We start from the raw sequence: 16,493 nt of genomic DNA, 5'->3' as shown, positions 1-16,493 counted from the left end.
AAATTTATTATTTTAGATTTTTTTTAAATATTATATTTTTTTTATTTAAAATTTTTTATTTTTTATTAAGTTAATAAAATTTTCATAATTAATTAATTTATAAAAAAATTATTTTATAAAAATTTAATAAAATAAATAATAAATTTATATAAAATTATTTTATTTTCTATAATAATAAGGTAATTTTACTTTGTATCAAATTTAGAATTTCCCTGGTAGTAAGTGCAAAAATAATGTTATTTCCACTTTTCCAGAATATTCTAATGGATCCGGTTCGAGTCTCCATTGCAACGCACCCGTTTTAGGAGCACACTGGGAGTCTTGACACACCAACAAAATTCTAGAGGTCTCTCTTGTCAACTGATAAAACCCATTCTCAAACTGAAATTCATTGCTCCTAGGGTTTTATTCTATCTTCTACCCTCCTTCTCCAACAACTCCATTTCCGACCAAATATCATAGCATCACTCAACTCTTAATCCCTCCAAATCCCAAAGTCAAAGGTGCTTTTCCTTGTGTACATAATCTGGATTTTGTTTTTATGGCTTCGGTGGATTTTAATCTGTCATTTTTTTTTGCTTTTGGTGTGTGGGATTAGGTCCAGAAATGGCTACAGCTCAGCTCACAGCATCCTCAGTTTCGGTTTCAGTCAGGAACTTGTCTTTTGAAGGGTTAAGACCTTCCACAGTCAAGTTTGCATATTTCGGTACTTTGAAGGCAGATGGTGTATCCCAACGGTTTCTACGGGCCTTGGTCGTGAAAGCTGCTACTGTGGTTGCCCCTAAGGTAACTTCTTTATCTACTGAGGAGCTCTTTCGTCTATTTTTGTAGTTTATGGATTATTATTTTGCTTTGTGCAAATGAGAGTCATTGAACTTTGGTTTGAGAAACATTTGGGGTTGGTTTTCTGGATTCATACTGAATTGGGTAGCTTTAGAACTGTCTTTTTCATTTGTGTCTGACATTAGTTAATGGTGCGATGTTATTTGAGAAATACTTCTCAATTTTGAGAGCCACTGCTATTCCTTTATGATAGGATGGAAGTTAACTTTTTGTAGCATTCCATAGTCATCAAACACTTAATTGTTAATTTTGAGTTGATAAATAGCTTTATTTTGAGTTACATGGTTTTGCTAGCTTGTCTTATACAATGGTCTTCAACTTCTGTAGTACACTTCGATTAAGCCCTTGGGTGATAGGGTGCTTGTGAAGATTAAGGTTGCAGAGGAGAAGACAGATGGTGGAATCTTACTTCCAACCTCTGTTCAAAGTAAGCCTCAAGGAGGTGAGGTGGTTGCTGTTGGAGAGGGAAGAACGGTTGGGAAGAACAAATTGGACATTTCCATCAAGGTCGTCTTTTATGTACTATGGCATTTTTCTATTTGTTTGCTGTCTGTTATACATACTTCATCATTCACACGCTATATGCTTGTGTGTGTGTAGACTGGCACCCAGGTTGTTTATTCCAAGTATGCTGGAACTGAGGTGGAGTTCAATGGTTCAGGTCATCTTATATTGAAGGAGGATGATATTGTTGGTATACTGGAGACAGATGATATCAAGGATCTCAAGCCTTTGAATGATAGAGTATTTATAAAGGTTGCCTATCCCTTGTAATATTCTTTATTTTTGTATGCTGTAATAATCAGATTCTCATTATTTGCTCAAAGTAGTTGGCAATGCATTTTGGGATGAAGGCTTAGTTAAGCTGAGTTGAGTTAGCAATGCATAAACAAAATCCTTTCTATTGCTGTGTGTTAGATGTTCTGAATCTCATGTCAAGTCATTGTGACAGTATAATAAAACGGTATTTTTTATTATTATTATTATTATTATTATTCATACTTTCACAATTTTTTAATGGGGCTAGGGGAAAATAATCGTGGGATTGTTTGGATTTGATTGCAGGTAGCTGAAGCTGAGGAGAAGACTGCAGGAGGCTTGCTGCTGACAGAGGCAGCCAAAGAGAAACCTTCCATTGGCACAGTAAGAAGAGGCATCTTTATACACCTCTTTGTTAATGCATTACTATAGAAGTTGATCTGTCTCTTATGTTTTCTGGATTGCTTAAAACAGGTAATAGCAGTTGGACCCGGACCTCTTGATGAGGAAGGCAAGCGGAAACCTGTATCCGCCTCCCCAGGGAACACTGTTTTGTACTCAAAGTATGCAGGGAATGACTTTAAGGGCAGTGATGGTACCAACTACATTGCACTAAGGGCTTCCGATGTGATAGCAGTGCTCTCTTAATTGTCTTGTGTGTTTTACATGAATCACTGAATTTTGTGGAGCCGCCTCAAGGATGTGGAAATGTAGTATTTGAACATAGATTGATTGCTGCTTCACTGTTCCAAGTTGATTTATAGCGCAAGTTTCTTTTATGGAATTTCTGGCACTTGTTTAAGTTTATTCATTTTGGAGTGAAGCTGTGTTTGGAAATATTTCAGGTGCACTGGAACTATCGGTAATAACTTGAACAAGTCCAACCTCGGCCTTGGTACTGTTAGGATTGTTTCCTCTTTTTATGGGCAAAGCATAATGAAAAGAGAGAATGGGAATTTAACTTTTTTTTTTTTTTATGTATTTTATTCTTTCCCATTTTATCAACCCATTAGTGATATTGATGGATTGAAATTTTTTTTTCCCCATTGCATTGCTGAGAAAGTTCATGGGCCAAAGCTCAGAGACAACAAAGGCTCAAAACGCAGCCTAATTAATAGGCCTCTAAAAACACATGAATCCAAGCCTACAACATTATAACTCTAGAACAGCTGAGCGCCAGGGAGCAAGATGCAAAGCCTCTGGCCATCATGCAGGATGCAGCCACGTCTAAGCCGTTCCTTGCCCTTTCCAGTGCCGTGTGCCACAGCACCGGTAATCATCAGAAGCACAAGAAAATAGGCCAACAACAGCCATGCATGGCACAGAAAGGAGAAGGTACTTCACCAAAGCAACAGAACCCGTCAGAAACCCACGCCTTCCGCCGGGTTCAAACAGTCAGTGGCTCTGTAGGAGAGGAAAAGAGAGTCTAGCTTCTCAGTCTCATCTCAAGTAGCCGTTGATGAGGGGTCGACCGTCACCATTTGCGGATATCAAGTCTCCTAGAAGCAAAACTAGAGAAAAAGAGAATGTGCCTACTATTTGTTTAGGATGATCAGGTATTCTGAATGTTTTAACTTAATTTTCGATGTGAATAATTAAGTTCCAAATAATCCAAATTTTTGCTTATTTTATTTAAGAGAAACTGAACTACATAACAGATCAACTAATCCAATTCCCACGTCAGTCCATTTTGGATAATAAACAGTAGCTATAGGGTCTTCGACTGACAGATCAGTTGGGCCATTGTACGCTTCGTTTTTGAAGCTCATTGCTACTACCGTAAATTCACGAGTATCAACTTTATGCCCAGTAGTTTAGATAACAATAAACCATATCATTATCATTAATTACCGTTAAGCAGTTGAAAATATTGTCAACAAAATGAACAGAATCAGTGATCGAGAAATTGCTCTCCATCATTTACAAGGAATCGTTTGTCAGACTGAACTTCAAATTACGTAAAGATCATATCATACATCTAATCCTTTTGTTCTGCTTTCCACTGTACTTCAAAATCCTACTTCCTCCCGTACGTCGCCAAACTGCTTCCATCTATCATTGGAAAGCCAAAAGTTGCAAGAAAAGTAGATGCCAACATTTAGTGAAAATGGTAAATATCATAGCTGCGCCCTTTGCGTGTAGAACATAAGAGCCACTACTTCAGAAGCTGCTCAACCTCCATGTAACAATGTTTCCCTTTGTTACTGGAGTACCTTAAGTACGACCAATTTCCCCTTAAGAGTTGATAGGTGCCATGACAGTCGCAACTGCCATTGCTAAAGGGCCAAGATAACTGTACCGTGAAGTCCATTAACTGCTCCTATTATCATTATACAGCTCTTATCTATTAAATGAGGCAGCTGAATTATCATCATAATGCCCTCTCCATGCATTTCCACTGTTAGTCCCACTGCAGGCTTGCTTGGGAACCGGTAAACTACCAAGATCTCCATCTAAACTCATTTGCTGCACTTCAGCAGATGACAATATCTTTATGCTCTGAACACAGCTTACAAACTCCCTGCAAACAATCAGAAACAGTAAGTTGAACACAAACAGATCAGAAGAGTTAGGAAAACCTATCTGCAAGTTTGAGGTTCTCGACTTACTCCCAAGGGTCATCGCCGACAAGTAGTATGTCATTCTCATGATCCACATAAACTAATTTCCAGTCAGAACTTTGTGGATCTTCTAGTTGCCCTTCAATACCAAACATGCGGGCCAGGTCATGTCTAAGTTCGTCATAGCCTTTATAACGGGTCACATCAATAGATCTTCCTACAGATCCACGCTTTTGAACCTTCACAATTTTGAACCAGCGTCAGGCATTAAAAATTTCATAAAGAAAAATATGAACCAACTAATTCTGTACTTAGAAAAACAAATTGTTGAAGAGATCCTGGCATAGCTAAAGTGCCAAAAGCTGGTGTTGTAGCAATAATTAGACAACTCGGATTAAAGCTGTCTTCACCACGTAAAGATGAATTGTTAATTGATTGATAGAACAAAAAACATCTAGCACTTCTCTCTTCTATATTTGAATGAACACTGCACCATCTAAAAATAATAAGAAAAATTAAAAAAATAAAGGAAAAGAAAATTCTGTTGGGATAGCAAGAGTGTGCGTGTCAAAGTCCCACAATGGAGAAAAGATATACTAAGTGAGAGATACAAGAGGCAAGGACCTATGGACCTAATTTCTTAAAGTTTGGTTAAAATATGGTGTCCAACTCATGAGTATGGATCTCTTACAAGGCCTTGCAAGAAGTCTCCCAGCATTTTGGGCTCTCCTGCTCCTAACAAATTTACTCCTTTTTGGGCATGTGAGACTGTTCTTTTATTACTTCCACCTAGCTTCTCGACCAGTTAATATTTTTTCGAGAGGGGGAGAAAGAGACATGACAAACCTTTGTATATGTTCGCATGCGTTGAGTCTGGTTGGCCCACAATCCACCATTCAAAACCCCAGAATCATTGATTGGAACATCATTAGAACATCCAGGCTTGAACGGTATGTTTGGCACCCCAAAAGATTGAGAGCTTATTGCAGCAGTGGACAACTCTGTCTCAATATCTCTTGGAGTCCCACCATAATTAGTTAGCAAGTTTTGAAGATCTTTCTGAGAGTCATATCCCCTTGACAACAAAGTGTCTGGTGCCAAGTTATCAATATTTGTTGCAAAAGGCAGACTGTTCCGAGGATGTGATTGCACATCACCATCCAAACCAAAGGTGGGGAGTGAGAAATTTGGCTGGATGTTGCCAGCATCCAGGCAATATGACGTTCCAGAAGAGGAGGCTTCCAATTGATCAGTAATTGTACTTTTGTATTTTAGTTGGTCTGATCCTTTTGAACTAGGAAACTCGTGTTTAACTCGAGTATCAGACTTGCTATTGAGCTCCTGAACCAGATTATTTGCAGGCTCAATCACTGGGTCTCCCATCAATATTGCCGGTGTTTGTTGGTTTCTATTCAGGAAATTTGATGGAGAAATTTGGCAGTTATTAGTAGAAGGTGAGGTTGAACAAGATGGAGCATCTGCATCTGTGAGAGTAGAATGAGGTCTAATTGTTGTCGGTGACTTCTGCAGGCCATGGGACTGGCTCGCAGGAAAAGATTGTGATTGCATGAGTGCTGCTGTTGAGAAGCTATTGCTACCGAGTGGCTGCTGCTGACTCTGTGAAAGAGGCAACTGCTGGAACTGCTGGTTTTGTTGATGGGTCTGCTGTTGCTGTAGCAGCTGAGACTGCAAAGGTGAGCTCGTAGGGGAAAGCAACTGCTGCTGCTGCTGCTGCTGCAATTTCTGCAGCAACTGCAAGTGAAGCTGTTGCTCAGAGAGACCAGGCTGTGATAGTTGTTGTGGCTGTGGATGTGGTTGTTGCTGTGTTATCTGTGCCACATTTTGTTGCAATAATTGCAGTGGGGACTGTTGCAATTGTGTCTGCTGCTGGTGTCTCTGTAAGAGGCTAGACTGCTGCTCCATTTGTTGCTGGAATGGAGTATCTTGTGGCAAAGATGTCAGCTGATATGAACTTTTATTAGCAGAGGAGATATTTTGGGATTGGGTATTGCTTGCCAGTAGCTGCTGTTGCTGCTGAAGCTGAGAGTAAACAAGTGGTTGCTGCAAAGTTTGATTTGAAATTTGGTTAGGGGTAACAACACCATTATTTACAGGAGGCTGGAATATTTGCTGCTGCTGCTGCTGCAGTTGTAACTGTGGAGGCTGTGGCTGTGATTGTGGCTGCGGCTGTGGCTGTGATTGTGGCTGCTGCTGTTGGTTCAATTGTTGTTGCTGTGGTGGTTGTGGTTGCTGCCTCTGCTGTTGCTGTTGGGGATGAGGCTGCTGCTGTTGCTGTTGAGGATGAGATGACTGCTGTTGGTTGATATTGGTCTGCAATAATTGCTGCAGCTGTTGCTGCTGAGTCCATGCTGATGACTGTGGCAGCTGGCTGACTTGGTTTTGTGGATTTGCTTTGTTAAAATGGAGACCTGGCATGGACAGGCCAGGGGCTTGAAAATTCAGCAACTTTGAGGGATCATCAGCACTAAGGTTATTATGCAAGGCATTAGAAGGAAGCATGGTTGGGAAGAATCCTGCTTGAGCAGCTGGAAATTGATTGTTTTGTTGCATGCTCATCCACTGAACTAAACTCAAACCAGGGAAAATCGAGCTTGGGGTATCTTTCACGCCAAAGTCATCTCCAAGCCAGGGCATGGCTCTTTTAAAAGCATTCTCAGTGTCAGACTCATCATCTGCAAAAGCACCACTAGGGAGAAGTCATAAAGAAGATTGAAAGGATGCCATGCAAACAGATTTTACTGAATTAGCAATTATTGAAAAGAAGAGTAATAGATCATCAAGTGGATCAATTATGCACAAGTCTATTTTACATCAACTACATAAAATGTCACTTGGAAAGCATGTTGGTCCTTTTTGGACCTGTGTCCAACATTCTTTTTATGCAACAGATTTGTAGCTAAAAATTTGCTTCCACTTAAGCAAAACTGGTTGAGTACCAATCAAGACAGTGACCATATGTTTCAAATAATTATAATAGGATATCTAAGTTCTCACATAATTACAATATAGAAATTTGCAAGGTAAGAATATATTGTGTCCATTATAAGAATAGGATAATAGATGAATTCGATGTACCTGGCATCCCTGGCGGTTTAGGGAACTTGGGTCTGAAAAATGGAGGTGGGCAAATGTAGAAAGGAGTTACTATGGGCTCAATCTCCCAAAGTGAAACTCGGCTTGGCCGTTCACCAGCAGTTGATTCATCCCATCCAACCTATCAAAAATAGTGATTGGCTTAGTCTAAAATGACTTGATGATATTTGACTTGAATAAATATCAAGTGAAAACTATCTTGAAACCAAAAGCAAAATATCCACATAGATGAGTTCAGACATCAGACAGTGTAGCCCAAGTGAAATCAAAAGGAGAAATTTGAAATCTAGATGTGGCAGAGAGGGATTCATGTCTTTAAGACCATACAATAGAAAAATACAATTAAAGGGCTCATGATACTTGCGCTGGATAATGCAAGTGTGAAAATAAGTTACATGCACATAAATTAAATACAATCATCTCAAAAACACAACACGCCAATATATAATTTGCATGTGCCATGTGGATATATGTTCCCATCTTTTTACGCATAGAAATACATATTAACAAACATTCTAAAATATCTGAAAATCATCCATGACTTACAAGCAGCGAATAATACCTGAAGATTGCGCCACTGTGAAGTTTTCCATCTCACTGGATCCAAATCACTGATGCCAGTAATTGTCCCCATGTATCTACGAACTCCTGACTCCTCAGTTTCAAACATCATTCTGAATCTCATGCCAAGTGAAACTTGAGTATACATTGCTTTAGTATACTTGGAGAAGGGAATCACAAACTCAGAAGGGCTTGCTCTATTTAAAATCAAGTAAATTTTGTCAGCCATATCCATAAATTAATATTATCTATTGATGAGATCAATTAAGATAAATCAGTTGCAACTATATCAGTACCTTGGATTGTAAAATACAGTAAATGGGCTGTTATTAGCAGCAGCATGAGCGGCAGCAGCAAGAATTCCAATATGCATGCTGTCACTGGATATGACAGATGAGGAGAGCGCTGGCTGTTGTCTATTAGCACGCCTTATCCCCAAGAGAAGCTGTGACTTTTCATCTCTACATCAAATCAGATTATTTTCAGCTAAATATGATAACAATCCAGTTGAAACACTTTCTTATCAGATCCCCATCTTATACCTTATGAATAGAACAGAATCACCAGCAAAAAGTCTTTTTGTGCTAACAAAGACACTCCAACCTGTAGTGAGCAAATGTCTTTTTGGCTGGCCTGTGATTAAGGAACCCACAGTTTAATGTACTGCTCTGCCTCGCAAGAAATTTTAAAAAATAATGAAGATATAAAAACCTCCTCATTTCATGTTGGTCAAAGCCGTAGAATATCAGCTATATATATATATATATATATATATATATATATATATATATATAAAAGCAGATTGAAATTCATTCTAGTTTTGTAGAAATGTTAACAAGAATGTCTTATCTTATGGAAACTTTGATTTAAAACTTTCCATATGAAAGCCACATTAGGAGGAAGGAACCAGAAGAGATTTTTATATTTATCTAAACCACAATTTAAAAGCCAGGCACTTTCATTTCCAATTTCATGTATTCATCTGCCAAAATTATTCAAATGTTTACACATGAATCAGGCATATAAGCAGATATGTGTAGAAGGGGGTAAATACCACGATAAATATGTCTAAATGTCCATGTATTGTCATGTAAATCTCTGGCCACCAACTCCTGAGCAGGAGGTTGCATTGAAAAGTCCTATCAAATATAATCATTGCAAGTGTTAGAAAAGTAAATGAACAATGCACATATATGAAATTCTAAAATTAGAAGCAGAATTTGAAATTATTGTATGCACCAGTGATGGGAAAATCTTCTCAGCTGCTCGCCGAGGGACAGAGAATCCACCATGTGTGCTTGTGTCACTGGCCGTAAGAGTTTTGCAGAAAAATTCAGTAGGTTGCCTATTTTGCTTGAGACCCATGTCAGATGCCATTAATGCTTCCTTTTCATACTGCAGAATTGATGCTATAAGCAATCTTCCACATATTTTGATAAAAAGGAAACAGTCAAGACATGTGTTCATTAATATTAAAATCGACTGGCTGACCTACTTTGCTTACAGGTTGAAGGGTCATCTGAGCATAGACCTCGTCAGTTTCTGCATCAGCCTGATCAAACACATACATAAATGAGTAAATATACAGCTCTGGAATCGCATAATGGTTTTTGCTCCCTTCTTTATTTCACTTTGTCCACTTCCTGATCGGTGACCATTTGAAAATTATGTTGTTGTGCCTATACTACCCATCATATTGCACTATATTAAACCTCCTCAAGTGAGCCGACTTAAAATAAACATAGGCATCCACAGAGACCAATTACAAGAAAAAGCGCAGCACCAATTTGCCATTGTCTTATTATAAAATTGAGAGTCACAAGCCTGGATGGAGTCATGCATACTATGTATCAAATTTATTCAACGACAAAATTTTCCTTAAACGATTCAAATGACTAAAAAGAGCTGTTCAAAGCAATGAAGGTTCTCATACATGCAATGTGACATTATGAAGCATGCAAATCAACTTGGAAGGAAGGTTGGGATAGCTTGGTATGAAGTCAGTCTCCTTTTGCATTGATGCTGCAACCTGAAAAGTCATGTTGCCACAGAAAATTTCATTAGAACCCACAATCCAGAATAGTAGTTCTGCTAGATTTAATGAAAGCAACATACTTGCTCACTGTGGCCTTGAGGGAAGTAAACTACAAGACTTCCAACTGGAGGCAGAGAGACCAATGGCCCCGCACAAGCATGCCATAGCTCCGAATTAATATTCTTCCTTTCTCCTGTTCTCAAACCATAATTAATCAGATAATTTTTAAAAAACATTTAAACAAAAAAAAAAAAAAACAATTCAGTCTTTTGAATTACAAAATAAAGAAAGGTCATTCAGACACATTTTACAAAATATAAACAAACAATTCAGTCTTTTGACCCTCAACAGATCTAAAGGATTATCATGTTATTCAAAGAGAAACAAAGCCACTCCTGATAAAACCAATACCAATTACCCGAAAAAATAAACAGATTTTAGTACTGGCGCAGAAAAACACATGATTGATCATAAGAGAGCTATGACTAGCTATCATGAAAACATCCAGAAGACAGATTGTGTATATGCTAGCGCCAAAAGGGGTTTTGCTGAATAAATATTACTAGCATATTTGCAGATTTGTCTTTATATTTTTCATATGAATATAGGATAAAGTTATTTGAGGAAATTTTTTCAACAGAGTGGCAACAATCTGCCATTTAGATTTACCAATGACAAATATAGAGATTCAATATTTGGAACTTAAGTTGATTTGAAGATTCAGAAGGTTGAAAATTGCAGTGTATGATTGAAAAACATATGCTAAACGAATCCTTAAAAACAAAAGAATAGATTTAAGAGACTGAAAAGGCTGTCAAACTCAGCAATTAAAATAACAATCCGAATCCAGTTCTCAAATTTGTAGTTCATTCAGAAAAAAAGTCCCACTCTACATGCAAAACATAGTCTGCGCATCTAAAATAGCTTCAACAATGAACTTATATCGTCCTAAATACATATTAATATTATTTCGCAAGTCAGGATTGTTCAGAACTTAACATGGTTACTCAAAATTATAAGAGATGCAAGTAAATTAACAAAAAATTTCAATTCAAATGCAAACATGCGCACCAAATAGCATCAGAAAACTTTGGTTTTCAAAACTACTAGCCACTAATAAAAATAGGAGAACACGATAAAGGCAAAACTCAAGATGGCAAATCCTATTTTCCATCTCCTACTGACAAGATTCAACACCACAGGGTAAAAAGAGTATAAACAGTAATAAAACACCAGGCTCGGCTCAAATCTTCAACAAAAAAAAAAAAAAGAATATTCATGAAGCTTGAGCTGAGGAATAAGTTTGCACAAGGTTTAAAAAAAAAAACTGCAGCGATACATATCAAAGGAATGAGATTTGAGTTTCTGAAGTACCCCCCCCCCCCCCCCCCCAAAAAAAAAAAAAAAAGGAATAGGATTCGAACAAAGACAGCTGAAGCCTACCTTCTGCAGAATTAGCCATAAACCCATTTGGAGGAACCTTCATTTTTGCAGAGTATGAATACTAAAAACTGCTCCTTTAACAAATCAATCACTTGTTCTCTTCCACAGAGATATTAACCATACACTTCTACACCAAACTTCAATTTTTTTCACCATAAGCCAGCTTTAGCTCCAAAACCATTGCCAATAATTGCAGGATCACTTCACTTTAAAGAATCAGCTTAAATGCTTAGAAAAGAAAAAAAAAATCCCATATAATCGAAGAAATCAAACCCTAACTAACTCGCAATTAATTTACCCACTAAACAAAGAAAACTCAGAGACTTTCCTTTCTCAGCTATTTCCTCTTCTTCCACATCTCAGTAAATGAATCTTCTCCATGAAAGATCAAACTCAAAAGAACCCCCCCCAACAAAAAAAAAAAAGGAGAGAATCAGAATATTTGGCGAAAGGGACTCCAAATTCCCACTTTATAATTCATCTAAAAAAAAAAATGGGAAATTCCCATTTCACTTGGGATCAAAAAGGCCCAGAAGGAAAACTGATTTATCATCGAGAAATCAGAGACCGAACCAGAAGCAAAAGCTAAAGCTAAGACAGCTTTTTTATTTATGAGAACAAGCCGACATATAATAGACTGAGACAATCAGTCCTCTCTGTCTCTCTCCTTAAAGAAAAAAACATTTAACTTTTAACAAACCGAGTAAATATAAAAAGCGTGCTTTAATTAGTTAATTAAGTATATAATTAGCGGGAGATTAAATATTAATATTTCAAAAATCTTTTTAAAAGAAAATATAATTATAAATTTAAATTTAAATATAAACACTCCACCACAACTGTTCCAATAATTACTTCCCTTGGAATTAAATTCGTGTCAAATTCAACCCAAATTCACTCTCATTTTGCAAGAAGCTCTTTGGACCATTTCTTTTTTTTTTTTTTTAATTTACCATTTGGTGCTTTATTTATTATTTTTTTATATGATTTTATTTATTATTATTATTTTCTATCTTGTGCTTGTGACTTTTTTTTTATTGTGTTTATTTCCTGGAATCTGGACCTACCCATATATCATTATTCAATGAATGCCTTTCTCTTTTTTTTTTCTTTTTTAAATTCATTTCATTATAAAATAAATATATTGGTGGAGTGTTAATGCCTCATACATGAAATAATTAGATGGTGTTTTATGCAATTAATTAACTTCTCAACCAATGAAAGCTAAAGTTTATTTATTTACTTAGGTTTCGTTTGTTTTATGAAAAATATTAAAAAAAATTTATATTTTTAATATTTGAAACGTTTAATAAAATTAATTATTGTTAAGAAAAAATAAATTTTATTTTTTAAAAAATTTAATAATTTTATTAAAATATAAATATACATATATATATATATAATAAATATATATCATTAATTTAACATTATAAATAAATAATAAAAAATATTTATTTTTCATATATAAATTATTTTTCACGAACCAAATGACCATATGAGTAATATACTTTAGGCTATTGTACTAAATTATGCTAAGTTAATAATAAGAATTTTAATTGTAAAAAAAGAAAAGAATTTTAAAATACATAGTATTTATTTGAATGAATATGGAATTTGAAGCAAAGATTCCTTTTTATCTTTTAAAAAATATTGGGTATTGATATTTCCAAACCTAAATATTAACATAAAAAAAAAATTTCAATTGTGAAATTATTCTGTTTAGTATAGCCATTAATAAAAAAAATTTCAAAAGCTTCATGGATTACAAACTAGTTAATTTATCATATAGGGGTATGCAATATAATTTTAGGCTAGCTAATTAATTATGGCCAAAAGTTATTCAATTGTGAAATTTAAATACATTTTAAAAATATTCTTTGCTATAAATGTTTAGATCCAAGTTTTTCTTTAATTTGTGAATCTAATATTGAAACTCCATTTTGTTTTATGAAAAATATTTTTTTAAATAATATTTTTCATATTTTTTAACGTTTGAGATATTTAAAAATATGAGTTAATAAAAAATTTTCCTAATTAAAAAAGAAATTAAATTATTTTTAAGAAAAAAGTCATTTTTTATTTTTTAAATTTTGATAATTTTAGTAAAATGTGAAAAGACTTGTATATTATGACATAAATATATATAATTAGTTTAATATTATAATAAAATAATATTTTTATTTTTAAAAAATATTTTTTATATATAAATTATTTTCTAAAAAAAGGAATCTCAATGTTTGTTAGAAAGTTAATCTAAGTTCACATTTTTCACTTTAAAATATTCTTCTCTTAATTTGCAATAAAGAGTGAGAAGGGGAAAAAAAAGAAAGAGAGAAGAAAGAGGTAAAAGAAATGGGCACTTTTTGTTGATCAACTTTTTTTCTTATGAGATAGGTAGGGAGAGCAGTTTTCGGTTTAAACTGAAAAATCGAATAGAATTGATTCAATTCAGTTCAATCAGTTCGATTTTAAAATTCAATCGGTTTAGTTCGGTTTATAATTTTGATAATTTCGATTAATCGATTCGGTTATTTTCAAAAAAAATAAAAAAAATCGAACCGAACTGAAATTATTAATATATATAGGAAATCAAAGAAAATCGAATCGAATTGAATCAAACAGAACCAAAATCAAAGAAAACCGAACCAAACCTTAAGATTTTTGAGTTTTGATTTCTAATTTTTTTTGTTTTTATGTTTTTATTATTTAGATTTAATGTTAAAAATATGAAATTTTATAAATTTTAGTTTGATCGGTTTAAAACTGAATCGATATTTATCGGTTTGATTCAATTCTATTTTCTCTTATTAATCAGTTTGATTTGATTTTTAAAATTTTTGATTTTCAATTTTCAGTTTTATCAGTTCGGTTTGGTTCAGAACCGAATCGACGTTTGCACACCCTTAGAGAGAGATAGGCATAGAGATAGAAGAAAATATAATATAGGAAATTAAAATTTTAAAATAAGAAAATAATATAGTTTCATGAGTACATAAAGGAGGAAGAATTTAATTAATTAAGCAATTAATTAATTAATTAATTGCATATTAAAAATGGCCACTAGCCGCAAAAGCAGGAGATCTTCACATGCCACAAGCTCGGTGGTTCATCAGGCTTGGAACATCATTATACATCAATTAAAGCTAAGTATGGATAATTAATAATTAATAATGAATAAAAAAAATTAATGGGAAACTTTATTTATTATTATTTTTTTAAATGCAGCAGTTGAGATGCTTGGGAGATCCTATATTTGAGTGCCTGTAGGACCTGCCAGCTTTGCCTTATATTCCTCTCCTCCCAATCAAATCAACAAGTCCCTCTTCTTCATCCGCTTAAAGGGAGGAAAGGAAAAGGAATTTTTTTAAAAAAAAGTGAAAAAAAAGTAATTATTATAAAAAATATAAATCCACTCAACCCCATGATGGGATGCACAAATGTTCTAACAATAAATGGATTAGTGGGTTTGCCTAATTACACAAATGTTCAATTACAGGAGCTGAAACTTGGGCTATCCATGAAGGCTTGAAAGTTGCTTGGTCTATAGGTATAAGAAAGGTGATTGTTGAGTGTGATACTTTAAGTGTTGTTGATTTTATTCTAGGAAATCAGGAACTTCCAGGTTGGTTTCGCTCGTTATTCTTCTCCAATCTATTAGGACTCTGCTTCTTCTGAAGTGGAAGGTTAGGTTTTTGAGAAGTAAGTCTTGTACTAATTGGCTAACTAATTAATGTGCTTGTTGCTTATTCACTGGACTCTCCTGAGGTTGTCCTTCCCCTCCAGAATTAATCTCTTTGCTTAATCACGATGAGATATGCGTTACCACTCACGATGAGATTCATATATACATCAAATTGACTTTGCTGTACATGAAATAACTGGGTAGACATAACATTAAATATTTGTACGTATGAGCTTCCAACATATATTTGATCAGCCTTTTTTCGACAAAAATAAAAATTGATCAGCTTTTAAGATAATAATAGAGCCCTCTTGTACAAAATAAAAAAAAAAAAGAGTTACGCAATTAAAACATGGAGAGACGAATGGTGGCAATTAACCAAGAGATTGGAAGGAAACCTCCGCAACCATGTGCAAGGACACAGCTTTGTCGGGCCAACTACCTCCAACTCCGACCAGATTGCAGGGTTCTTGTTCTTGAATAAAATTTTCGTTTCATATCAAATCCCATCGAGTGACTGTGGATTCTCCGGTTGGCCACTGGCCCTTGTGCGTGTGTGTGTTTTCTGGGTATTGTACGGACTACGGATCTTTTCTTTCCTCGCCTTTTTATGGTCTTCAATTGCTACAGGTCACACCATTCCTCGTCAACTGACATTATTTATCAACTATTCACGCATATATATGTACTAATATCTGTATCTTCTTCTTTAGATTTCCACGATAATTATATCATGTCAATGCTGGCTTGTTCGATTCCTTTGCACGATAATTAGTAATTCAATTAGCGAATATATGTGTTTTCAAATAAGAACAGCTAATATACGATATTTAATTTAAAAGATATTTAACTTATAAAAATTAATTTTTAAATATTTATAAGTTAATATAAGTTTATAAATATTTAAAATTTTAAATAATTATGTATTTAATTAAATAATTTATAATTATTATTTTTTATTTATCATTAAAATTACTAAAAGGTATTAAAAATGTAATATATAGTAAAATTTTAAAAATCAAATAAAGATTATGTGATAAAATATTTTATTAAATTAGTTTATAAGCATAGAATTTGTAAATATCAAAATAAAAAAGTTGATTTTTCAACTTATTATTCTTAGCTTAAAAGTCAAAAAAATATTATAAATAAACAGATAAATTTATTTTTCAAATTTATAGGTTGATTTTACCAACTTATAAGGGTTAGGATAAGCACACTCTTAGTTTATGAAAATTACTTGTACTTATAAGTTAATTGGAGCTTAAAATATTTTAAAATTTTAAGTAATTATGTATTTAATTAAAATATTTATAAATAGCTTACAAGTAGTTGACATAATTGATAAGAAGTACTTAATAAATATATTTATTATTAAAATTACTAAAAAATATATTAAATAAAATATGTGGTGAAATTTTAAAATTAAATGAGAGTATCTAATATAGTAAAATAATTGATAAACTAGTTTATACTCATAGAATTTATAAACACT

The 16,493-nt window shown here is 34.2% G+C and overlaps 2 protein-coding genes across 2 annotated transcripts; one reads left to right on the top strand and one right to left on the bottom strand.

Moving 5' to 3' along the window:
• Positions 1-314: 314 nt before the first annotated feature.
• LOC110663815 (20 kDa chaperonin, chloroplastic) lies at positions 315-2,563 on the top strand. The gene is made up of 6 exons (XM_021823233.2): positions 315-503; positions 599-786; positions 1,171-1,350; positions 1,444-1,599; positions 1,909-1,986; positions 2,077-2,563. Exons 2-6 carry the CDS (start codon positions 607-609, stop codon positions 2,248-2,250), a joined length of 768 nt encoding a protein of 255 aa, XP_021678925.2. The 5' UTR covers positions 315-503; positions 599-606; the 3' UTR covers positions 2,251-2,563.
• Positions 2,564-3,415: 852 nt separating this feature from the next.
• On the bottom strand, positions 3,416-11,955 carry LOC110663814 (auxin response factor 19). The gene is made up of 13 exons (XM_021823231.2): positions 11,317-11,955; positions 9,954-10,066; positions 9,772-9,867; positions 9,334-9,390; positions 9,078-9,233; positions 8,893-8,977; positions 8,381-8,471; positions 8,135-8,299; positions 7,840-8,035; positions 7,260-7,398; positions 5,010-6,856; positions 4,212-4,402; positions 3,416-4,123 (listed from the first exon to the last, which is right to left on the bottom strand). The coding sequence occupies exons 1-13, from the start codon at positions 11,357-11,359 to the stop codon at positions 3,943-3,945; spliced, it is 3,360 nt and encodes a 1,119-aa protein (XP_021678923.2). The 5' UTR covers positions 11,360-11,955; the 3' UTR covers positions 3,416-3,942.
• Positions 11,956-16,493: the final 4,538 nt, after the last annotated feature.

This window comes from Hevea brasiliensis, chromosome 11 (genome assembly GCF_030052815.1).
Source record: "Hevea brasiliensis isolate MT/VB/25A 57/8 chromosome 11, ASM3005281v1, whole genome shotgun sequence".
Classification (NCBI taxonomy): Eukaryota; Viridiplantae; Streptophyta; class Magnoliopsida; order Malpighiales; family Euphorbiaceae; genus Hevea; species Hevea brasiliensis.
The sequence above is the reverse complement of the archived record's forward strand: the minus strand, read 5'-3'. Positions and strand labels throughout refer to the sequence as shown.